Raw genomic sequence first — 25106 nt, 5'->3', positions numbered from 1 at the left:
GATACTAAATCTGAACAACGTGAAGGGGGGGGGGGGGGGGGCAGAGCAGCCGACAGTGAGCAACATTAAATCATACAACTCGAAGGGAAATGTATAGAAGTGACTTGTTAAGCTGTTAAGTTGTTTATCTGCTTGTCATAGTGACGATGAATAAATGCATGATGTGTACACTGAGCGAAACGCCGAGTCCAGTCACCGTCCAGGCTGCGTTCTAATCTCACACATAAGGCTTCCATAAGGATTAACAGTGACGTGTGCCACATCATCCGAATCATATCGTCCAGGCAGCCGGCTGTGGATACCTGCTGTTCCCCACCACCTCGTCCTTCCACCCCGGGAGAAATCAAACATGCGGTTGATGCAAGATCAGCAGCTTTTTTCATGATGACATCTGATTTGACCTCATATTTTAACCTGTTGTTGTTTTTTTGACCATGACATTTTAAGGAGCCCATATCTTATTGCTATATTATAAGACGTTCAGTATCATCAGAAGACCTTTAATCTAGTCCAGTAAAACAAGGGGGGGGGGGGGGATTAAACCCCTTCATTGAGTTGGGACATGCCACTGGAAGACGGATCTAATGGCCCAACACCTGCACGGTCATCCACAAGAGACAGAAAGAACCACATCTACTTAGCAATAAGCAACGTGGTCATAAAACTGGCCCTGATATAGCTATAGTGTGTGTGTGTGTGTGTGTGTGTGTGTGTGTGTGTGTTTGTTTGTGTGTGTGTGTGTGTGTGTGTGTGTGCCTGCCGTAATTGTTTGCCGTTTTAATAATGGTTGCTATTTACTGGGCAGTGGGAGATCTACAACCATGACGCAGGTTGTGCGTGACGCACGCAGGGGGCGGATTTTCTTGCTCAAACGCTGCAAAAAAAAAAAAAGAGCAAAGAAGAAAAAACATGAAACTCAGCAGTTTCTTTATGCTCTCTTGAAGACTTCATAATATAGATATTCAAAAATAGGTGAACTACAGAATGTTGGAAGAAATTCTGCTACGCGTGCTCTGTTTTTTATAAATGTCAGTCCAAAAAAAAAGGTTTCAATAATGTTTTTTGGTTTTTTTTACATTTACTCCACGAGTGATTGGCTGAGACGTCTCTCATTGGTCGTCTCCTATCTAACATAATGTGACACTGAACATTTGTGTTTTTTATCTCACATTTGTTTCCCCCCCTGGTTAAAGACATGACTACTTTGTGATGTCTTGGTACGATGCGCACTTCTTGCAGTGTTCTCCCATCCTCTTCCTCCCTCTCCTCCTCCTCCTCCTCCGTAGAGGGGCAGGACCTACGTTGTCTGGGGTTCTATGACTGCCCCTGGCAGGTGATGCCGCTGCTCACACGGGGCTTGAAGAGCCTCCCTGCTTATCCGGTTACGATTACGCCGAGGTGACCTGGTTGTTTCAGGCCCGTCGACGGCTCCAGCGCGCCGCGGACGCTCGGCCAGCCCTTCCCCGCCCGGCGCGTCCTGCGCGCAGCCTCAGCACCAGCAACCTGCAACCAGCGGAGCGGAGCTGTCCACACGTTCAGCACTTGTCTCCTCGGGAGGAAGGGAGGCAGACCTCGGACATCTCCCCCCCTGCACGTTTCCACTCGACATCTCAAGGATGGCGTCAACGCGCGTTGTTGGGCTCTTCGTCCTGCTCCAGCTTCTCGCCCTGAATGTGCTGAGCCCGATCTCCGCCTTCCCCACTCCGACATCTCCATCGGACGGTGAGTTGGCCCTCGTGTGCCGCGCACATCTCATCTCGCTACAGCAATATTGTACTCGTACTGTAAAGCATGGTCCGCAGCAACAGACTTGTCTCTGAGGGACAACTGTGGTGCCGGACCGGGGATTAGGAGAAGCAGAAGAAAAAAAAAAAGGATTTTGCAAACGCCACAAAGTGCAACAAGGTCATGGAACTCACATGGCACATGGTGTGGGCTTCCTGGAAGAGGGGATACATCGTCATCATCACCTACATCTGAAGGAAGACGCAGAACAGTCTGCACAGATTGGAACTGCATATTCAGCCATCACATATTGCGCACGGTTGAAGGCGCATTGCTGGACTTTCTTGGCGATGTCTCTCCATCGGTGTTTGTAATGTTTCGAGCTCGACACCGACAGAGAAAACGTAGTTAAGAGAGAAAAGCAGAGCTCTTCTAAAGTTCCTCTCCCTCCAGCTCGGTCGTCCGTTAGGCCGCTTGAGGTCTATTTTCGCCGCAGTTTAATCTTTTGTTTGATAATCCGATTAAGCTCTGCCTTGACTGTGGCGGGCAGGGAGCGCAGAACACGACCACATGCGTCGTGGGGCTGGAAATCTGTCAAAGAACAAGGGGGGAAATGACAAATGTTACACTTTTTATGGATGTAATGTGTAATTTACATGTGTAACCTAGAGTCTGCCAACTAACAATAACACCCCCCAGTTTAATAATGTGCAAGCATTTGTTTGTGTTGCAGATAAAAGTGTGTACAATAGGCAGCTGACAGAGGAAAAACCACTACAAGAGCAGGTACGCCTCTCGTTCTCCATTTGATCATTTTTTTCTCATCCAATATCCGGCCAAAATGAGGCTGTACGGTCAGCAAACATAATTAGACAACATTATTAATCTGAGCTTTTATATCCTGAGCGGGAATTGTTTGTGTGACCTTCTTCATTTCCCCCAGATTGCTGAGGCGGACAGCGTGAAGGCTGCAGTCCAGTTGGCCGGTAAGAGGAAACCTTACTTCCAATCAATTAATGACTTTATTTCCGCTGGCAGGCAGGATTCATGTTGCCGCACTTCCAGTAAGACCCGCTTCCTCTGAACTGAGACAGAGAACAATTAAAAGAACCCCGCGCAGGAGCCGTGTCTTCATCACTTGCACTCCTTTTTTGTTTCATTTCAGAGAGCAGGCGTCCCGCCGCAGCCAAGGACGCAGAGTCCGAGCAGGGCCGTGAAGACTTGACTGTGCTCAAGTCACTGGCTGACGGCCAGAAATCACAGGAGGCCGCCGCTGGGGTGCCGGCCGAGAAGGAGGATCAGTACGTCCCCGATGAATCCGATTCCACTAAGAGCCGACGTCTGGCGGACGACTACGACTCCACCAAGAACGGAATGGACAGCGGTGAGTAGCAGGGGATATACGCACAGCTGTCACCGCGCACCGTGTCTACCAACAGGCCCGGTCCTGGCCAGCGTCGGTCAAAGGTGCCATGGGCTGCTGGCGATGCTGCCGGGTCTTAGTCTTGACCTTTGCTCCGTTGCCAAGGGCAGGCTGTTTGGCCCGGCTGCCGCGTGCTCCTGTCTGTCATTGGCAGGCCACCAGGCAGACATTTTGAAGAAAAGAGTAGGCAGAGGAAACAGGTGCGCGTGATGGGGGATGAGCAGAGGCCGATACAAAGAGTCAGAGACGGCACACGTGCGTGGCAGAGTGGAAGATTATCTTCTCCCTGTCAGACACTGCGAAGGGTTGTGAAAGTCCATGGACACCGCGCCTCTTTACAGACGACTTGTAAGTGCATCGGGATTGGATTTCTAAACACCAACATCACTGTCTTGTGATGTGTGAATAGATGCAGTCGGTCTATTCAGGTTTCCATTCATCCAATGTTTGAGAAATCTTTTGTTATCTTAAAACCCAAAACCCGGTCGTCTTTCTCATATTGGTGATGCATTTAAAATACACGTATACAGTTGGTTGGACATCCACATTTACTTTTTCCCCAAAATAGATTTCATCAGCACAGATTTCACCGTACACGCATGTAATTTGATATCCACTCCGATCATCAGCACAAAGCACAGTCTCCGAGGTGAGGTGAGGTGAGTCGGATGCCGGGCGCCCTGCCATCCTTGACTCGTGTGTGATCAGAGCCCGGCAATGACAAACAGCTCGTCAGGTTACGCTGCATCTACACTTGGCAAGCGCGGTTTGGATTTCACTTCTCATTTCTACAGCGAGTCAAAAATAGGCCCCGGTGTTTAAAGGTAAAGTGATGATTCAACCCTCCGATACAGGCAAAAGTATTCTGGTGGTGCTTATTTTTATTGTGTGCGTGGACCATAGGAAGCAGCGGGCGGCGGCTGTTATGCAAGAGTCAAACTGCGAGAGTCGTACATTATTACTTACTAATGCGGATTATAGATGCGTTGGATGTGAGGAGAGGACGAATCAGTTCTCGCTGAGAAATCTTCTATGTCCCAGATTTAACCTGGTAAGAGACAGATACATGACATCAGTTAGATCAGATTAAATCCTACACTCCCCACAGCTAATGAGCATATTTAGTAAGTTACAAACGATAACAGATGATTCGTCTCCTCTCAGACGACCCGGAGAGCTTCCGTCAGGTGGACGGCACTCCGCTGACGGCAGAGGACATCGTCCAGAAGATTGCGAACAAGATCTACGAGGAGGATGACAGAGGGGTGTTCGACAGGATCGTCTCCAAACTGCTCAAACTGGGCCTGGTAGGTTCTGAGTTGGCGCTCTCGCCTGCGGTTCGATCTGCCCAGCGTGGAGCATGACATTTTCTCAACAGGAGCGCTCTCTCTATCTGCACTCCCTGTTTCCTCACCGGGTAAAGGCTGGAGATGTGTGAATTGTGTTTTTGTTCCATGGATTGATAAGTAGTTTGGATGTGTTGTGACCATGATACTCGGAGGTCTACAGCCGGTACATGTTGTTCTGTCCAACCACATGTTGGTATTACACACACTTGTTCTCAGACTGTATTTCTTGTTTCTCTGTAGATCACAGATAGTCAGGCAGACACCCTGGAGTACCAGGTGGCAGAGGCTCTCCAGGATCTCATCACCAAAAACGCCAAGAAAAACGAGATCGAGGACATGGAGGGCGACGACCAAGAAGCCAGGGGAGAGCAGGACGACCAGGGCTCCGACATAGACATGGTAAAACCTGCCAAAGAATTGATGCTAACCATGATAGCAATAATTCGATGACAAAGAAAACCAACACAAAAAATCTGCCGTTTCCAGGACACATGGGAGCAGCCCAGGCGCCGCTACAACGAAGACGAGGAGGAAGAGGAAGAAGATGACGATGAGATTGAAGACGACGTGGACAGGGACGCAGAGGACGCCGGAGCCGACGCGGCCGACAAGACCTGGGTAAAGGACGCAGAAGAAGGCAACGAGGTGAGCCCCGAAGACGGGCTCCAGGACCTGCAGTACTTCCCCAACTTCTACAGTCTGCTCAGGAGCCTCAACTCAGGTGAGAACACAAACACGCCCCGAGGCTGCTGTGATGTTTTAGATCAGAGCAACACAAACCATGGCTCCACAGCCTCCTCTATCCAAAGTTCCTCAGGCCAAGAAACACGAGCCAAATAGCTGTTGTTGTCATGGCAATATTGTTTTCGAGGATGAGTCAATGCTTGTTTATTGGCCCCGACACATCTCCACTGTGAAGTGTGGATGAAACACACGTAGGCCTTATACACATAACTAATTATTTATGATCCTGTCATCATGAACCCCACAGCCACACGCCATGTGGTGACATTAACACCATGGTAACCAATTTTCTGCAATGCTAGATGTTGTTTTTTTTTATTTTTATCCTCTGGTTTGCCGATTTTGCAGATCAAGACACTCAGGAGAGGGAGACGTTGATCACCATCATGAAGACGCTGATTGACTTTGTGAAGATGATGGTGAAGTACGGCACCATCACGCCGGAGGAGGGGGTGTCCTATCTGGGTAAGACGTGACACAATGCCGGCACCGGTTACTGTTGAGGGCAAGAGGCCGACATTAGTGCGTACATTTTTTTGCATGACAGTTCGTTCTTGCTGAGCTGGAGTTAGCAGCTGGCTACAATAAAAAGCTAGTTTCCAGTCCTCAGTGTGGACATCATGGCAGAGCTAGTCGAAGAAGAGGAAAAGAGGACAAGAGAAGGTGGCAAAAATGATGCAGGACAGATGCCGACCTGGCCCTGTTTTCTGTCAACTACCTCCCACCTGTAGGGGGACCCCTAGTGTTCCCCCGGAGCAATTCTTACATTGTGTCGTTTACATCAATTATATATTTCACATTATGTATTAATAACATATATTTTCATGTGTATGTGTGGTGTAGGGATTTTAGATTTAAATCTCAGTCTTTCCATTTAATTAGTGCACATGCATTCCCCTCTTTCTGTGTGTGGGTTATGTGCAGTTTCATCGTGTGCTATGTGTGCTCAGCCGAACTAATGTCTCCTTCAGCCAGTGCAGTGGAGTGTAAAGCCGGCGGAGACAGATTAGTGTCAGGGGCACCCAACAAAACCCGGGTTGTTTTTTCGGTTTTGGTTTTATGGCCGGTCCCTCGCATCAGCGACCAGTTGAAGGGTCAGGTACCTGTAAGGAGCAGCTGTCATCTCTAACATCTCTCTCCTTGTTTAAATGACATTCAGTCCCAGACGGAATAGAGAAAACATTATGTGCCCTGTCAAAAATGGAAGGGTGTTTGGTTGGAGAATTTATACTATAAATAAATAACATTAATTATAATTATAAATTATAGTGTATTAGCTTTTAATAATATTTCATTCATCAAACGTTTCTATAGTCCAAACCGATGCCTTCAAACTGCTTTTTTTTTTAATCCATTTTTAAATATTCCCAAAATGTTAAAAATGTTCCCTTTTTAGTGAAAAATAAAAGAGAGAAATAGGCAACCAATCCTCACATTTGTGGAACCTGGAAAAAAAATGTTCGGCATATTTGCTTGATAAATGACTGAAGTGAAATTACTGATTCATTTCACTCATTTTAGCAACTAATTGTTTCAACATTGGCCTAAACACAGTTGAGAAATTGCATCTGTACCTAATTAGAGTATGTTTGCAGAGGCCGACCTATGTGGGCTGTAGAATGACTCATCAGTCCTCCCTTCAGATGACCCACAGCAGCAGCTGGCTATTGTTTTGTTTTTTTCCCATTACATGACCACTGCTGACGATTTACAGCAGAACAAAACAGGTATATACCAAAGCCGTGGGTTTCCCAGGCAACCCCCCGTCCTTATGGAAGTACAGGTTGTGAGGAGGTAATGGGACGGACAGAGCACCATTGCCTAGCAACATGTTAATGCCCACCACTCCGCCTCTACCCCCAACTGGCTGTGATGCTCCAATGAGTCATCCAGATACGCAACTGAATACACACAACTGTCCATCACAACTAATCGGCCTGAGGGCGATGCAGGTCTCGAGATAGATAGATAAAGAGAAGGGAATGAAGAAGGGAGGGAGGGGAGAGGAGCCGAGATGGTGTGTGCGTGTGTGTGTGTGTGTGTGTGTGGGCATTGGATGAAATAATGGGTTTCCACTGTGCTACAGGTGGGAGGAGGCGGCTAGAATACACCGAGAAAGCACAAGTGAAAGTGAGACGGTTAGATAATAGGAAACAAAGGGAGGCGAGAGCGAACGTAGATGAGAAACTAATTGTAAGGCTCCGTGATGCTCAACTACAGCGCTGTGTCAAGCCTTTGTGTTTCTCTCATGTCTTTGTTGTCAATGTTTCCTAATATCCACACAAACTCATTTCACGCAGAACTCCCAAAACCTCACCTTTAGTCATATTCTGTCCTCTTGACACTTTTTGACTTTTCGCAGATGTGTTGTTGCATCAGTTCATAGAGTAAATGTTCAAAATGTCAGATTTCTAAAACATACGTTATAATCCAGAATATTAACACAGCTAGTTGGAGGGGTGCTTTGTTGACACATCATTAACACTACTATATAATACACCCTATTTAGCATATACAAGCATTAATGTTTGGTTAATTTTTAACACATTCTAATGAATATGTAGGCAGATATATGTTTTTTATGTATTTCCCAATCTCTTACTGTAAGTGGAGGATGGCGTGTTAACATATAATCAGTGATTATATGGTTAAAGACAGTTGAAGTAATATAAAATGTCTTCATAGTAGATATACTAAACTAAAAAACCCTTAAATATGTCCATATATCTGTGTTCTCATTATAGTGTGTTATAAATTGTGTATTTATTAATAGTTTGAATGGCCTCTAAGTGTTACTAGAGCTTGAAACAGAGGATGAAATTTCAGATGACCTCTGGGGTGTGTGCATCTCCAGAACATTTGCTTCCACATAATATTCACCCACTTTTGCTAATCCTGAGCGGACCAGTTGACATTTAACTCCCTTTGAGCCATTTGATCTGTTTCTGCCCCTGAGTGATGTGGGGTCTTTCATATCTTTAATCCCTTCGTGAAAACATAAAACTGGTAGCTGTGGTAACACATCCTGAGTACTGTTAAACTAACTAAATAAATTTGATTGTATTAAGTAAGGCTTTACATTTTTGATAATAATAGGTAACTCTTGTGTTTGCTGTTCAATAGGTGGTGCTATAATTATTGATGTTAGATAACCTTTCTCTTCAACATTCAGTTTACATAAATAAATTATTCCAAATGACGGAGGAAAAACACCAGACTTTATCAGTGCCATCATGCTCCGAAACCTACTTTTAATTAATTAGTTGGGGACCTTTTCAAATGGTAATTGCCCTGTGAGTCACACCGGAACATTCGTGGGCCTTTCATACGCACAGGAGGTTTTCGTTCATTATCCGTAGAGTGAGATGACGTCACAATGCTGATCAGATCTAAAGTAAACATGTGGCCCGTTTCACTCACCTGCAGAGAACCTGGACGCCATGATTGCCATGCAGACCAAGAACAAACTGGGCAAGTCTCTAGGGCCCGACGTCATCGGACCCAACGGTGAGCAGCCATTGTCCTGCATCAATAAAATCAGATTTCATATTTCATTCAACATTGTCAGATGCGATTACTGTATTAGACTCTGTGGACCTTCATAGGCTCAACAAATGTAGGTGAGCAATAGAATGACATCATTTTGTTATAGTTTTTTTTTTAATGTTTTGGGTATTTCTCATTTGAGAGAACAGTAACACTGGGCATGAAACAAGAGTAGAGGGAGCAGTATGACATGGCACACAGGTCCTTGGGAATCAATCCTCGGTCTTTATGATCATGTAATGCTACACCTCAGCCATTAGGCTGTCAGGACTTAACTTTAAATTAATTTACAAACTGACCTAGAAAGATTTGGGACAAAACCAGAACAAAAGCACATCATTTTATTAGTATTATGTTTCGACATAATCCGTCGTTTGACATTTTGGGAAATATTTTTGCATTCTGCTTGCCTTCAGGCAGAGCCAGAAGAAAAGGTCAACACTCGCTTTCAGATCTGTCCATTGAATATGAGGCTACAGACAGTTAGCTTATCTTAGCATCATGACTGAAAATGAGGGCAAAACAGCTAGCCTGGCTCCATCCACCAGCCAGCACCTCTTAGGCCCACGAATAAACCCAACGTATATAATCTGTGATCTACAGGGGGTTATGTGATATTTATACACTTGAGTTTTTGTACAGATCAAAAAAAACTGTGTAAATTAGTCTCTGCCAAAGAGCGAATTAGTATATTTCACAAAACGTTGAAATACATACTACAGTGTACGTATCTCTACCAGCACCTGAGCACCAAGTTTTAATGTTCCGTGGACCTTTTTTTTTCTGAAGGCAAAACCCTGGATGAGGATGATAACACCAAGGCCGAGGCCGCCAAGATGCTGAAGGAATATGAGAACCTGAAAGACTCAACCAAGGAGGAGCAGCCATCATCTGAGACCAGTCAGTCCACTTACCCATTCCTGATGACCTGAGGAAACACGAATAGCTCTCGATGATCTAAAATAATTTCGTACAGTTCAACCAGTTTGACCCCTCAAACATTATAAATTATGTGCCTTGTAAATTGCACAACTCACTTTGTGTTGGTGTTTTTGTTTTGTGTCAAATCACAAAAAGTCAGGATTGAAAAACATAGTAAATTCCCGTCCATGTCGGATCAGCGGAGCAAAAATGTTTCCTTCACTTCCACATCAGTGAAAGGTCTCATTTCAGACCTTTTGTTTTCACTCAGTGGGGCTGACAGGAAATAAACGGCACTGCGCCGTCCAGGCCAATCATAGTGCAGTCCCTGATTGTCCCTGAACTAGGCCAGTCCAATAACACTCATGTCACAGCTGCCATTATTCTTTGTCCCGGTACGCTGCACTGTAATCCACACAAATACGCATTGAAACTAAAGGCAAAATGAAACCTGGAGCAGGATCACCACCAAAGAAACCTTTTGTTTCAGCTGGAAGTAAATCCTGAGTCATTTCAACCCAACAGGGTTTTTCTGCCTTTTCACAGGTTTCATTGAGTTACATAAATGCCATGAAATTATTTATAGAACAGTGGGGCGTGTGTTATTATCCAAATTTGATCTCTGGTTAAGCAACTGTCTTATTATGATCAATGGTTAAAATCAATCTTTATCTCATATCACATACATTTTCTTATTGGCCACACTGAGTCTCACAGTAATGTGTGTTATTGTGGTGCCAATATTTTGCCATTGCAACTGAAATGTTAAAAGGAAAACACAAGACTTACTGTAGGAAGATTTTGTGTAAATAACTACAATAGCACTGTCTTACTCACAATTGGAAACTAGGCTCTTCTTAGTGTTAATGCGCTACAGAAGATGTAAAGAGAAAATTCAGCTATCTTTTTAATTTTTCGAATACGTTAAAGAAGATGATTCTTACTCTTCTTAACCTTTAGATCAGCCTGGCAAGTCAGAGGCTTATCTGGAGGCCATCAGGAAGAACATCGAGTGGCTGAAGAAACACAACAAAGAAGACGGCAAAGATGGTGAGCCATGACACACAAAAAAAAATCCATGACAGAGATCAAATACACAAATATGAATCCCGTGTGTCTGCTCACTGATCTTTGTTTGCAGACGATCAGTGAGGCGATGAATGGGCATATTCAAACTGCTCTCCCCCCTCTGCAATCACTGTTGAGTTTTGAGAGCCAGAACAAGGAAACGTCCTCATTTTCAAAATCCCTCGTCTCCTCCCTAAACTGTGGTGGGTCACAGACAGGTCCGACACGACGCACTAGAGAACAGAGGACGTGAAGGCCTCTTTTGTTAGCCTCAATTTGCAATTAAAATCCGTGTGGGATACAAGGAAAGATGCTTCAACCCAGAACTCATAAATATGGATCATCTTTGATGAGCCTGTCCTAGTTTCTCGTGATACAGCTGCCTTGTTGCGGGAAATGATGGTCTGTTCATTTATCCCTTCTTGCCTATGTTCTTCTAAATTTGTATGACTCGTGTGTTTTCATGTGCACGTGTGAGTGTGTGTGAAAAGGACGTGGAATGGCAGATATTGAACCTGGTCCATAATTTGCAGCTCAAAAAAAAAGCCACCACGTCTTTGTCTGCACACGTGTGAGGATTTATTATATTTTTTTAAGTGTGTGTACTCATATTGACTGTCATACCCGTTCTATAAATGTCAGCGTTCATAAAGAAGCCGCGTAGGACTCATAAATCTGACGCCAGTCTGCAGAGCTGTGGAAACTGAAGCCGTCTGACAGGAGGAGCCTGCTGTTGGCCTCTCCACAGTATGAAATCAATGCCCAGTGGTGCTTAATTAAGCAAAGGAAAATGAAATGTTAATGAATTCTCACTATTCAGGCCATTCGTCCACTGGCGATCATCGCAGCAGGACATCGCAGGCAAAAAAAAAAAAAAAAAAGTTCTAGCTCAATGAGATTTAGATTTACTGTTAGTGTTTACTGGCCCGATCTAATCTGGGTCGGTCAATAGGTGAATAAGCATCAAGTGAGTTTGGGGGAAAAGATCATTTAAAGACACAGGGAATTACAGAAAAACACAAAAAAGTTTGACCCAGATTCGTGTGTGCATGCGTCTTAAAACCCCAAAGGATGAACGACAATAAAAAAAATAAAAAACCAGACAGCGTTTATATTGAGGGGGAGCAGAGGGGCCAGAGCAGCAGGGAAGTTTTGTTTGGGTGGTCATCTCCAACGAGGCATTATGTGGGACGTCTCATTAGCATTCTGGTTTGCAGAGTGGTTGTCCGGGACAACAGGAGCCTCCCTGTCAGTGATCTGGGCCGAGGAGACGGACAGATAATGGTGTCAAAACAGACAAGCAGGGACTGAGCACACACCAGGTCACAACGTGCTCCCCAAGGCCCCAAATGTTCCCACAGCAAGGCCCTTAAAAACAAATTAAATGATTCACCACCGGGGCCTTTTTTTTTTTTCTCTTCTAGCACACGCTGGACCTTATCGAGCCGCTCTCTACGTTTCTCCTCATCTTCGTTCTCTCTATACATTTCTTCTCTCTCCTGATCAGCGAAGTACAGCTGGGGGAAAAAACAAAAGCCTATTCTATCGAAGAAACAGTGTCATAGAGCAGGCGACCGGCCACTAGTACAATCTCAGCCGGCTCGGTGTGTTTGTGAACGCCCACACACTGATACACAGATTAGCCAGAGGACCAGATGGACGCTGAGGCAACATCCTGGTTTCGGCTCTTGGCTCCTCGCAGCCAAGGTTGGGGGAAGCGGTGCGCGCTCTAATCACATTGTGATAATCCGTCACGCACGCCATGTTTGTCATCGGCAAGGCAACTGTATCTTGAAGGCGATGCAATAAATTGCCGCCGCTCTGAAAGATATCATTAGGACGGTGCATGAGTTGCGGAGTGACCTCCTTGGCTGTCGTCCTCCGTCCTCCTGTTCCTTCCTTTACCGAGGGTCGTGTGGAGCAGCAGCTGTTTGCCTGCACTCTGAAACTCATCTGTTACCATGATGGATACTACAGGGTTAGGTCCTGTTCATCTCTACCTATATATCCACATCCTACTGCGGCCTTGAGTGGCAGTGACTTGTCTAGACCAAGGTGCGCACAAATGGTGCTTCAAAAAAATCTATTTTGAAATATACCTGAAACTTATTACACTGAAATTGAATTCTCACAATTATAAAAAAAAACTAAAAACATTCATACTGCAGTGATGTTTTGATGTTTGGTCTGATTTCACGCTTCTATCTCCACGACACCAGGACAAACATGTTATCTGACCTTAATCCTGTGATAATGAACCATCGTACCAGATTATAGCTTGTTTGGGTGTGCCGTCGTAAGAAGACGGTGCTTTGCGATCGTGATGTCTGATCTACACTGCCAGCCGTTGTAACCTCATGATCTTTCCGGTGCATTTGTTGTCTCCCATCTTGCAGATTATGACCTGTCCAAGCTGAAGGACTTCATGGACCAGCAGGTTGAATCCTACATCGAGAAGGGCATCATCGCCAAGGACGAAGGCGACACCATCAAGAGGATCTACGGCAGCCTGTAAGGCTCGTCGACACCCACCCTCCAGCCAAAACTCTGGGCCAAAACACAGGACTGAATCTGACACTAAGGTCTCCATCAAAACCCAGACTACTCCCAGTTATTTCCCACGGCATGGTAAAGTATTTGCCGTGTCTTCAAAACTACCTGCTTAGGGTTGTTTACCCTCTCAGACATTCCCAATATGTATCAAGAAAAGGGATTTATTCATGAAATCAACCAAACTGAAAATTCCTTCCAGGTACCTTTGCTGATTGTATTTGCACGCCGAGGTCAGAAAAATAATCGGTAGAAGAGAGGAATCAAAAAATTCTGCGTAATGAACTCACGCGCAAGCATTTACTCTAAAGCAGACTCCTGTGAGGAAATTAATGTGATCAGAGTATGATGCTGTAGCTCTGTCATCAAATACTACTCCCAAAAACATTTCTTTGCAAAAACGAAATACACATATATCAAATTGTACTCATTGTGTAAACTGTCTTAGCCTAGTATCTTTATTTCTATCCAAGTGTAACTGTAAGATCTTAAAAACGTGTCCCTGCTTTTTATTTACCAAAAAATATATTTGTTGTGTATCATGTCCGTGCTCCGCTGTTCTGTTCTGCTGTAATCCTTGGGGCCCACTAGGGGGCGATGTCTGCACCATCTCCTCTCTTGCATGTCCCTGTGAGTTCAACATTTACATCTCTGTAGAGAAACAAGATGAAGTATTTTTAAATGTAAATATTTGTGATTTTTTTCCTAAAATGTAAAAAGCAATTAAAACGTTGCCTTTTCTTTACCCGTGTACTTAACTTTGATACTGAGGCGGCGCTGGCGAAACATCAACGAGTGTCGGCGGGCACATGCATCGTCATGGAAACACTTCATGTCTGGTTTAAATACATATTTATTCTCTCCAAAATAAAACCAAATACCATTTAAAAGCACAATTAAAACAGCTGTTACAGACACTTCTCCACACCTGGATAATGCATTCACACTTCAAAAAGATACATTAGTCCCTTCTGTTCCCATATAGAAAAGGAAAAAAAAGCTTTTATGAGGCAAATGGAACAAAGGCCCGAGTCCATCCACCACCTCCGATTGGGGTGTGCTCATACAGAGTTAAACACCGACGCGGGAAGGCCTGAAGATGCTTTGCAATGTTACTATTCTAGGAGGGGATTGAGAACATCAGGAGCAGTTAGCAAGTCGAAAAAGCTAATCCTTCTGGAGTTGCTCAACACCCGGTGCGTGCGTGCGTGTGTGTGTGTGTGTGTGTGTGTGTGTGTGTGTGTGTGTGTGTGTGTGTGTGTGTGTGTGTGTGTTTACATATGCGGCAGGTGGGTTTTATACAGCAGCTTCAGAAGCATAAGAGGGGTGGATGGGGACGGATGTGCTCTGACGCGCGGTGCTGTTACGTCTCCCAGTAAGACTGTACAAAAAAAAGTAACAATCACATACATCATAATTGCGTAACAATAAATAAAAAGGCAAACATGACACTTTTGTTCAACGTGGTTTGGTAAAAGCAAAAAACGGGGAAAGAACAAAAAAGCAAGGAGGTTGTGGTCGAGTGTTGTGCGTGTGTGTGTCTGTCTGCGCGCACAAGGTGAACGGTCTCTCAGATCTCCTGGTATGACGTTGTAGGGGCCGTGTAGTTCTCCTCATTGCTCCTGTAGACAAAGAAAAGATATACAAACCTTTAAATTATTCCACGATGGAAACACATTTTTTTAATAAAACTGCACACACAGACTTCCTTTTCCTGTCTGACCGAATTGGTCACCGCTGTGTCTAAGGTGAGTGTGTGAATAATGGATGAGGCCGATCAAGCAGCCGCGTGGCTCTCCGTCACACCCGAAGGCTCATGTGGCCAGAACAGACTCTCTGAGTAAAACACACCAACGTCTCAGGTCCTTATCATTAAGTTTAACTCTCTTAACTCTCTACTTGCTCACCAAAATTTTAGAAAAGCTACCTCAGATATGCAAGCTGTAACAATAGCTATTGTCTACATATCACAACAACTCAGAGCTGAGAGAGGAGTGAAATATTATTAAATCGGAGAACGAAATGTGGGTGGATCGAAATCAATAGAGGCTGGACAGGAGGGCTTCACAGGGACATTTGAAGAGAGGAGAGAGAACCGTTGAATTAGGAGGCTCAAATAAAGTTTTTTATGAGTGGTGGATATTTCTCTGACTATATTACACACTAAACCTCTCACTGGGCAACATCCCAGAGGAGCACAGAATCAATCCTTTAAAGTTTCAAAAGAAAGCCATTAAGCTAATTGGCCCAACAGAGTCCAAAGTTATTGACTTCTTCCAGGGACGCTGTGAAATGGAGACCTGTCTAATTCCACGATACTCAGCGGTTTAGAAGCACCTTCAGGCAAACTGTGCATTTTATCTTGGTTTTTAGTTAAACCGTCTGTTGGCAAGATACCTCTCTATATGTACTCCAGTGCTTTGGGTCTCATACTTAAGTCCATGTAATAGGCAATTGTCTAAAAATAAGACAATTTGGCATAGGAACAGTTATTAGATAGGGGTCCTCGTAATTGCTTCCTTTAATTGTGCTATATTTAATACTTTTGTGTCTCCTGTTTTGAAAAGTGCTGCATAAAGGCTCAGCAAGTTGCAGGATTTTGTAGAATAACGTGACCACATTTCCAGGTCGGGAAAAAAAAAGGAAATTCATAGATATCTTACTTGCTGACATGAGATATGTAAACATATGATGACTTCTAAAGATAGTGTAAATTAGCTGCTCCCGTTTATATTCCCCACAGTTAATCTTGTGGTTTTATTTCATCCCGGGGAGAAAGTCAAACAGGCGTGCGGTCTATGTTTGCTTTGGGACTGTGTGGATACAACAAAGTGAGCCTCTGTTTGTCTACACACACACACACGCGCACACACGCCAGGCTAATATACGTGGCTGGAGTCAGAGCGCGGGCTTAACCCATCGACTCAAAGCAAATATACAACAGGTCTTGAGTTACTGGCACATTGTGACAAAACTCGTGGACATATTATGCAGACAGTGGCCATGTACTAATAAAAAATACTTTTGCTGAGTGATAGTATTCCCAATATTTAGCAGTAATTAAAACATGGACCAAGTAGTGACTGTTTATCACGTGAACTCTAATAATCCCAGTCCTTTAAAAAGGATTTTAAAATTGAGTTAGTAGTATAATGAAGTCATGGATTATTATTTTATTTTTACATACTAAATCCTGGTTAATCCTGGTAAAGTCACTAGGATGCCATATTTAACTGTGTTCACTTTATAAAAAACACAACAGTATGAGCAAAATACTTTTAGACGGCCTGAAGTGGAAAAAACAAACTGTCTGTAGAGGAGAGCGCTGGAGTGTGACTCAACAAAAACCTTAACAAAACCTGTTTCTCTACGAATGGGCATACGCCACGCATCCACTACTGCTTCACTACAGACGTGAAAGCCTTTCCTTGTCTGCATATGCAGTGTCAGGAGGACAACGTCCGACATGATTCAGCAAGCCACATCTCCTGTTTTAAATACCTGACGGTGGCATCTGACTTGTGCATCCGATCTGGAAGGGCCCTGATTCCTATCTTGGATTTGAAATTCTCCTGACGAGCACCTACAGAGCTGATGAGCTGCTGATCGTCTGCAAAAACCGCTAAGCTTTACCTGCAGATGAGGGGCTACATTACATTATAGAAAACCTACAAATGTTCCCCTGTCAACTAAACCCTGTAAACTCCCACATTGTGTCAGACAGAAAAAAAAATACTCTGCATCCACGATCAATCAGCTGCAGACAGATATCTGTTATGTGCATAAGGCAAACGTCAACCGTCACGCCCAGAACAAAAACAATCGGATCATCTGACTGAACGCCATGTGGTCCGACTGGACCATTAGGGAGGATGACATGTGGATTCAGTCAAATAAATAAAGAAGGCAGTGAGCCTGGTCACAGCCTGGTTCTAGATGAGTGCTCTCGACAACACACAGACCAGATATAGCACTTGGCAGCAGTTGACTGGGTTTTTTTTTTTTTCATGATCACCTCACCTTACTTCTTCTTCTTTCAGCCTGCGTGCCGCCTGCTTTGACTGTTTAATTTGCAAGTCCAGTCTGAGTAAGAAGTCTTTGGCCGACAGCTCCTCTGGCTGTGGCTGTGGCTGGGGGTCCTCATTGGGCGGGGACGGGGGTGGCGAGGGTCCCTCAATGTCCCGCGGCACGCTACGGGGCGCGTCCGCCCCCTGGCACGCCGCCTCGCCGTCCCCGTCGGGAGACTCCAGAGACAGTCCGTTAAATACGTAGCGCTTCTCTGACGCCACGGGGATGTTGAGGCTGTTCCTCAAGAAGATGCAGTCGTTGCTGAACAGCTTGTTGGCTCTCTTGACCTGCTCCATCTGGCACATCAGGGGGGACAACACAAAGGATCGTGTCAGTAACTGCTTTTCTGGGACTGCCACCATGACCAGCACCATTTCTGCTTTTGTACTCTGCCTGTCACGTTAAGACCTAAACAGGAAATCACAGTACATGCTATAAAAACGTTTGAAAAAAATCTAAATGCTGCTAATATTGTGTCCTCCTGACAGTCAACCTGTCTTTAAAGGTGCTATATGTATTTGTTTGCTTTTGCTGTAAAGCAAGAGTTAATATTAGCAGCTGCATCTTGTGAGTTCAGCATCACACTTCATCCCTTCACTCCCTTTGCCCAGTTGATTGTCCAGCTCTGGCTGCAAACTTGATTAACTCTCCGCTTTTTACACAACAAGTCTGGATGGCAGCATGACGGTAAAATTCCGAGCCATCCTAAAAGGAGCACTCACTGTATCCTACCCTCATTCCGTTCTGCACCTCAATAGGGATGCATATGTTGGAAAAATGAAAGCGGAAACCAAGAACTGCGCCGTGTGTGGAGATTCTCATTCGTCCAGGTTGAATCAGTGGCAACTGGACTTGGATGTGGATCCAGAACTGAACTGAGGAAGCCTCACGGACGAGAGAGAGGTGCAACGTCTTCAAGGATCTACAACCAAGTCCAGCTGCTTTCCGATCTTCTGCTTTGCTACCAACCATCCAGACCTTCTGACCCCAGAGTCAGAACTAAACATGGAGAGAGGCAGCGGTCAGTGTCTATGCTCCACATATCTGGAGCAAAGTCCCACGAAAAACTGCAGGTCCGCTGCAACACTCCGTTCTTTAAATCAAGACTTAGGACTTTTCTTTTTGCCGCTGCCCTTCAGTAATTGAACTATCTATACATTTCTTATACTGCACTGTACCTTTTATCACCCCTCTTATTCTACTTTGACACGTTTTTTTATTTTCTCTTTTAATTACTGCATTTCAGTGTGATCTCATCTGTTTCTTCCCAGTTGCTTTTAATGTTTTTATGTAAAGCACTTTGATTTGCCCCTGTTGTTGAAATGTGCTCTACAAATAAACCTGCCCTCCTCTCATCCAACAGCCTGCTGGACAGGAACCACAAGGGTCCATGTTCCCACTCATTGGATGATGATGTCATATGTGTTTTGGTCAAAACTCTTGCATCACTTGTGGGCGGGGAGGGAGACATTTGTAAAGAGGAATCGAACACCGTGGTGTTCAGACAGATCAATGAACAGCGATGTGCCACATGATACAGCAAACATGCGAGACGTTGTGATTGGCTCCCGTCGCCAGCGGCATCTCCTCCGACTCCACCATCCATCGCGTCTCCTCGTCCACGGGCGAACGTCCATCACACTAACCTTGCAGCGGTTGTCGTGGCAACCTTACCGTGACGCCGTATTTGAGCGCAATCCCCTGCAGAGTGTCCGTGTCTGCCACCCGGTGCTCGACGAACTTCTCCCCCAGGGAGGCCGCGACGCTGGCCGTGCTGCCGTACGACCGGATCTTGGTGCGGGCCAGGCTCTGGGACAGCTCGCTCTCCGACTCGGAGCCGGACCTGGACCGAGGGAAGATGGGCTGGCCGAGGCGTCCTCCTGCCGCTGCTGCCGCTGCTGCTGCTGCTCCTGCTCCATCCCGCATCGACAGGACGGGCGAGAACTCCGCCATCTTCTCGTGGATGAAACGCGGTTGGTTCTAACGCTGCGGGAGAGTCGCTGCGGGAGAGTCGCTCGCTGGTTCAGGCCGCGGGACGACTCCCATGGCCGGTCACGACCACCGCGGCTGCCCGGGGCACGACGGACATGTTTCGGGGACCACCGCCTCGCGGCTCGCTTCGGTCATAGATCCGCTGCGCTGACGTCGAGTCGCACCGAGCGTGGGGAACGTCGTTTATACCGTTTCCGGTTTCGCTTTCAAAATAAAACCCCGTGCTTCGTATGATACCTGCGAACATTAGTTGACACATTTTGAAATACTACTTTACTAGTGAGTAAAAACTAAACTTCCTCAATAGCGAACAGAAAAGTTAGTGAGACAAAATAGTAGTATTTCTAGCACAAGAGGGAAGAGAGGCTAAAAGAAACTACAGTACAATTCGTATTGATAATAAAGCTGCTACATCCGTTTATGTTGCATGACATAGATTGTTCCAGTTACATTAGCTAAAGAAAATTATTATTATAATTAATAATACAAATAAATAAAACATTAGTTAAGGGTCTTAATTCTTCTATATATGTATTTTTAAGTAAATAATAAATAACAATAAATAAATAATTAAGTACGAAAAAAGAAAAATTAAAAGAAAAAAATATAATAATAAAATAGAAGAAAAAAATTAAGATAAAATAAAATAAACTTAATAGCAAACCATAGTACAATTCCATTGTAGGAGTAGGGTGGTTTATTCTAAACAACTATTCAATCAACTTCCCCAATCCTGTTGCCAACAACAAACATGTTACCTGTCACAGTTAAACATTCATTTAATTTAATAATTGCAGATTTGCTCATTAATGCTAGATGCACCTCAAAAGCACACTATACATGCACAGCAATGGGACCTTAAGGCAACAGCTGCAATAAGGCTCCATCTTGAAGAAGATGTTAAAACATAGTTTTGGGGGATTTGTTGTTTTCAATATATGTTGTCCTTCCATAATGTAATTTACTACAGAAATTTATATTATTATTTTCATTAGATGGCTACAATGAAACATTTTCTTAGATCCAAGATTAAGTTGGTTTATTAGTTGCTCTTCTTGCCTAACAAATGATAAAGTATGAGCTGGAGAGATCTTTTCACATTGCCTGGAAACATTCAACAGGTCTCTGTGACCACTGACCGCTACATGTGGCATCTGAAACCAATGCTCTTAAGCGCAGGGTCACATTGGGTGGTGACTGAGAGGAACCGTGCTTGCCAGTCCCATGACCAACCAAGAAAAAAAAAATTAATAAAAAAATAAAAAGGCGTGTTTTCAATTATAACCACATGTGAAAAAGATATGAAAAAATGAGGGATTTTCCCAAGCTGGGTTATCAGTGTCACCAAGTCTTTCAAGGGAGGAAGTGGCCGTTTATTCACTGAACGCATTTTTTTCCACTAATGATATTGACACTTAGATTCACCTTTATTTTTTAAATAAAAAGAAAGATTAAAACTGAGGTGATGCAGTTACAATAAAAAAAGAAAATCAAGCATTGATTGTAAGTACAAAAATAAATATCATATGTTTCTCTTCTCACACTTCTACACTGGCAGTGTCCATATTCCTTCAAAATCCTATTTTAACCCACATGAAAGGATTTTTTATGACGAAAGTAAATACTGCCATTTTCAAGAATAAAAAGTTTTCCATTCTGGATGCACTGTTTTATATCAAACTCATTGTGATTTTATTTGCTTGGTTATACCAAAAAACAATATTGTGAATGTGAACTTTTCAATACATTAATGTTTTCACTCACTGAGCAGTGACACCAATGATAGCAAACATGTGTATAACAACATATATAACTTGTTCTACAATTTCACCGTAATGAAAGTCTCCATCTCCATCTTCCTTCTGTACTTGGCGTGATGAAAACCTGTATATCTTCTAATCTTCTGCCTTTATCGGATGTCAACCCGGAGTCTGCGTGTGGGAGTACAGTAAACAGAGGAGCAGCAGGTCAAGTTAATCATTGTAGAAGGGGAAAATGAAATGCCATAAATTAACAACAAGATAAATCCCAGTTAGATAACCGCGTGACGTGATAACCATCGATTAAATCACGTTGTGAAGGACAGAACTCTTCTCATAATGTATTCATTACTGGATGGTAGCTGATGGGGATTTCCCTACGCCTCGTGTCCCTGTCATCTGCGACCTTGGTATGGATCATGGTTATTCAGAGCCCAGAGTGGCACTGAATTCTCTGAAGTTGGATCACTGTGCCAGAGCCGTGTGATGACTCACTCATACGAATAAAGCAGGAATGGAACAAGTTGTATTAATGTAAAAACCTAATCTAATGCATTGCTTACTAATATATCATTTAACATGAACACAAAGACTGCAGGTGCTACTCGAGGATGCACAGGGTTGTACCTCCATGAAATCCAATATGCCGAGGAACAAATACAGAGGAGCAACTAATGGATTTGGGATCTCTGAATGATTAATTTATTCAATTAGTCTCTCTTGGTTATTGATGACGCTGTGGTAATCTCACTGTCTGGCATTTTCAAATGGAAATCAAGTCGGTGAACTTATGTATTAGTTCAAAGACCGGGAGGAGGGAGCAGAGTGCATCAATTATACATGATTGTTATTCATGTCGTTTCTGCTTTTCATCTTTGGTCTTGACTCATACAATGCACGTACATGGGAGCAAGTTAAGTGGAGGAAAACAAATAAAATCTATCTAAAATGATCAAATTTTCTCCAGAATTGTTCATTGTTTTTTAAATCTGTGTCCGCAGTGAGCCCCTGGGATTGAATCAACAGTCCAAACAACAGCAGGAGATTGAAGAGGCAGACTGAAGACAGTAGAAATCAAATCACTTACATTCGACCTCCCTATATCTTCTCCTTCTAGTGTAGGGGAAACACAAACAAAGGAAACAAAGTCTGGATGAAAAGAGGGAGGAGAAGCAACAACACTGTCTCACACAACATTACCATGCCAACGCACTCTTGAGCCTCCTTCCTGATCCAACTGCACCTGCAGGTCATGGAAGGAAAGATAATGATTATATTCAGTGCAATTAGTTCATTAACTGTAGCGGACCGAGTAGCCAGTAAGGGCCACATCAGGGAGCCTTGTAAGACTTCAGGTGTAAATCAATTTCAGGCAAATATACAAACAAATATACAAAATTAGTCTAAACGTATTAGATAAATTGGAGTTTTTGAATCTACATGTGGTTAATGGCAGATTAATGAGGACATCCACAGGTTGATTTTCACTAACCTCCACAATATTAAATCAGTAAGTTATTTTTCTGACCCCTACTGGACTTTATTTGGTATTGCACTTGTTCTATGGCGATATTTTCAACCACCAGATGGCGCCAGCTGATAAACAGTCAGTCCTTCAACTTTCTCTGACACATAAATGAAGTTAAATGTGCCAGTGCTTGATGATTGGATGCTTTGGAAAACTTGCATTTAAGTGTGTTAAGAATTGGGAGATTCTTTGTTGAATGTAACTGGTTGGTTTACTTTGATTTGTTGAAAAGCCATTACAGGAGACTGATCACCAACCACGGTTAAAGGAATCACAGTACATCACTTTTTAGTCTGGATTCTAATAAAGAAGTTGATAAAGGGAAACCGCTCATTTACGTAGTGGAAAGTTATGGTATAGACATCCAGTAAGTTCTATAAAGTGTATGTTGAAGGCCACAGAGAGAATTGCGAGAGCCAGCCACTATTTTAACAGCACTGCTAATAATCCATTAGCAGTTTTTCCACTACGATCAGGGATATTACTGGTACTTTAACTTGGCAGAATGTGTTGGACATTAAGACGCTGAGATGATGATGCTATTTTTAAAATAAAAGGAAGGGAAATGAATACAACAGTGTTGCTCTGGCTGCCTTGGGGATGGTTCTTATTCCTGCAGGGGAATAATGTTGAGGACAGGGTGCATTTTTCCTTCATTAGGGCAATCTGTGCCTGAACTTAAAATTTGAGAGCAAATGTAAGAGCAACAACCCCACCACCACTTCAGATGTAAACAGTGATCCGTCGGCCTTGTCCTAAATTATTAGGCTAAATATACATTGGCCAAATCACAGCATTTCGTCTCAGGGTCCACTGCATGCAGACTGAATGGTTACATAACCCAGTCAGGTATGAGGCGGTGTCAACATCGATGCTGCTAACATGTCAGCTTTCCCCCCTCAGGGTTTTTCAGCAGTTGGGGGGAAAGCTAGAATGTAAACGATCAGGTTTTGAAATCAGATTTGTTAAAATCTTGCCTATATGTATATATGATATATATGATAATAATGGTGTCGGTTCAGGATGTTACCTACTTTCCTCTAAAATAAACATATTACCAATGGCATAGTGCTTTTATTTATTTATTGAACGATTGATTCCCACTTTTGGCTCTTTGCGAATCCAGTTCAGTACGTGTCCTTCCCCATTCTCCCCTTTATGTAATCTGTGAGCCTTTGTTTACCAAACGCATGAGGTCATGATAGAGGCAGACCTTCCGCGAGCTCTGTTCAGGCCTGGCCGTGCTGACTCACCACAACATTCATCTTATTGTGAGGCGCCTTAGACAAAAGCGAATCAGCTAAATGAATGTTATGTAATAATGTAATGCAACAGTCATTCAGATGGGTAATCCCCCTGCGATCCTGCAGCAGGTGAACATACCTGTTCAAGAACAAAGGCCCCAGTGTGAAAGGGGACAGAGGGTGAGAAGTCAGGGGATAAGGGCACAATGTGCGTGCACTGACATTTTTAAAGAGGATGAGACGACACAAGTTCATGTCTGTGCATCACTCCCCCCTCCCGTTCCGTCGTTGGAGTCCGTCCACTGCAGTGATGTTTTAATCCTTGTCAGCGTTACATCAACCGCTGCACTAATATCATGGATAATCACACTGCCCCAAGACGCGCTGAGGAGAAAATCATCCATCTTGTGTCAGTTACTGATGGCTTTGTCAGGTTTCTTGTTATGTCTCTGCTTTAGCTGGCTTTGGTGTTTGATGTTAAACTCAACTAGTCTCAATTTTGCAATAACTTATTGGTTGATGTACAGTCAGTATGCAAACTGAGGTTTCATCTGACCTGTGAATATCTCATGTATTGTTCCATCTTCAAGGACTGCTAGAGATCCTCCCTTTCGACTTAAAACTGAACATCCCCTTTATGACAGTGCACTCCAAAGACCAACCTCAAATAAAGACATGGGACTAGAAGCTATATCAGTTACAGCCTATTATTTTTTTCCACATGCAGAGGAGTGGTGTATATTAATAGTCGCGGTCTGAGGGAACAGTTGTACTGTACTTACATAAGGGCACGAGTGTATATTTTGCCGTCAGATTCTAGGTTGGGATTTTTCCTTTGAATTGATGCCGCCCGCCGTGTTTAACAGACTTGACGAGAACCGGCTGTTCTCGTTCTCTCGATTCTCACAGGGTGGAACCGCTGAGGTCTCGCCCAAGGCCACAGTGCTGCTGCTGCAGTGGAGAGATTTCTCTGACGGCAGCTCACCGCAGCACTCTTGGCACAGGAAACCCGGCGAGGGATGGAGTCATGGCCATTACATCATCTGTCAGGCATGTGCAAACACTCTCAGAAACTGGATCTGATTAAAGACTGCATGCGTACGCCACCTAGAGCGCCTCCCAAACCAGAATGTCGGTCTGTCAGTGATTAAAAACACAGTCTGAACTTCAGGCTTGGCCAAAGCCAGC

The 25106-nt window shown here is 44.0% G+C and overlaps 2 protein-coding genes across 2 annotated transcripts; one reads left to right on the top strand and one right to left on the bottom strand.

Annotated features, from left to right (window-relative positions):
* Positions 1-1282: 1282 nt before the first annotated feature.
* Positions 1283-14071, top strand: scg3 (secretogranin III). Its single transcript, XM_035627870.2, has 12 exons — positions 1283-1722; positions 2459-2511; positions 2669-2711; positions 2891-3109; positions 4313-4455; positions 4738-4896; positions 4984-5218; positions 5590-5706; positions 8668-8748; positions 9577-9687; positions 10669-10758; positions 13173-14071. Exons 1-12 carry the CDS (start codon positions 1617-1619, stop codon positions 13289-13291), a joined length of 1476 nt encoding a protein of 491 aa, XP_035483763.1. The 5' UTR covers positions 1283-1616; the 3' UTR covers positions 13292-14071.
* A 90-nt stretch (positions 14072-14161) lies between these two features.
* On the bottom strand, positions 14162-19567 carry lysmd2 (LysM, putative peptidoglycan-binding, domain containing 2). The gene is made up of 3 exons (XM_035627873.2): positions 19069-19567; positions 17347-17690; positions 14162-14948 (listed from the first exon to the last, which is right to left on the bottom strand). The coding sequence occupies exons 1-3, from the start codon at positions 19345-19347 to the stop codon at positions 14897-14899; spliced, it is 675 nt and encodes a 224-aa protein (XP_035483766.2). The 5' UTR covers positions 19348-19567; the 3' UTR covers positions 14162-14896.
* Positions 19568-25106: the final 5539 nt, after the last annotated feature.

Source organism: Scophthalmus maximus, chromosome 4, assembly GCF_022379125.1.
Source record: "Scophthalmus maximus strain ysfricsl-2021 chromosome 4, ASM2237912v1, whole genome shotgun sequence".
Lineage (NCBI taxonomy): Eukaryota > Metazoa > Chordata > Actinopteri > Pleuronectiformes > Scophthalmidae > Scophthalmus > Scophthalmus maximus.
The sequence above is the reverse complement of the archived record's forward strand: the minus strand, read 5'-3'. Positions and strand labels throughout refer to the sequence as shown.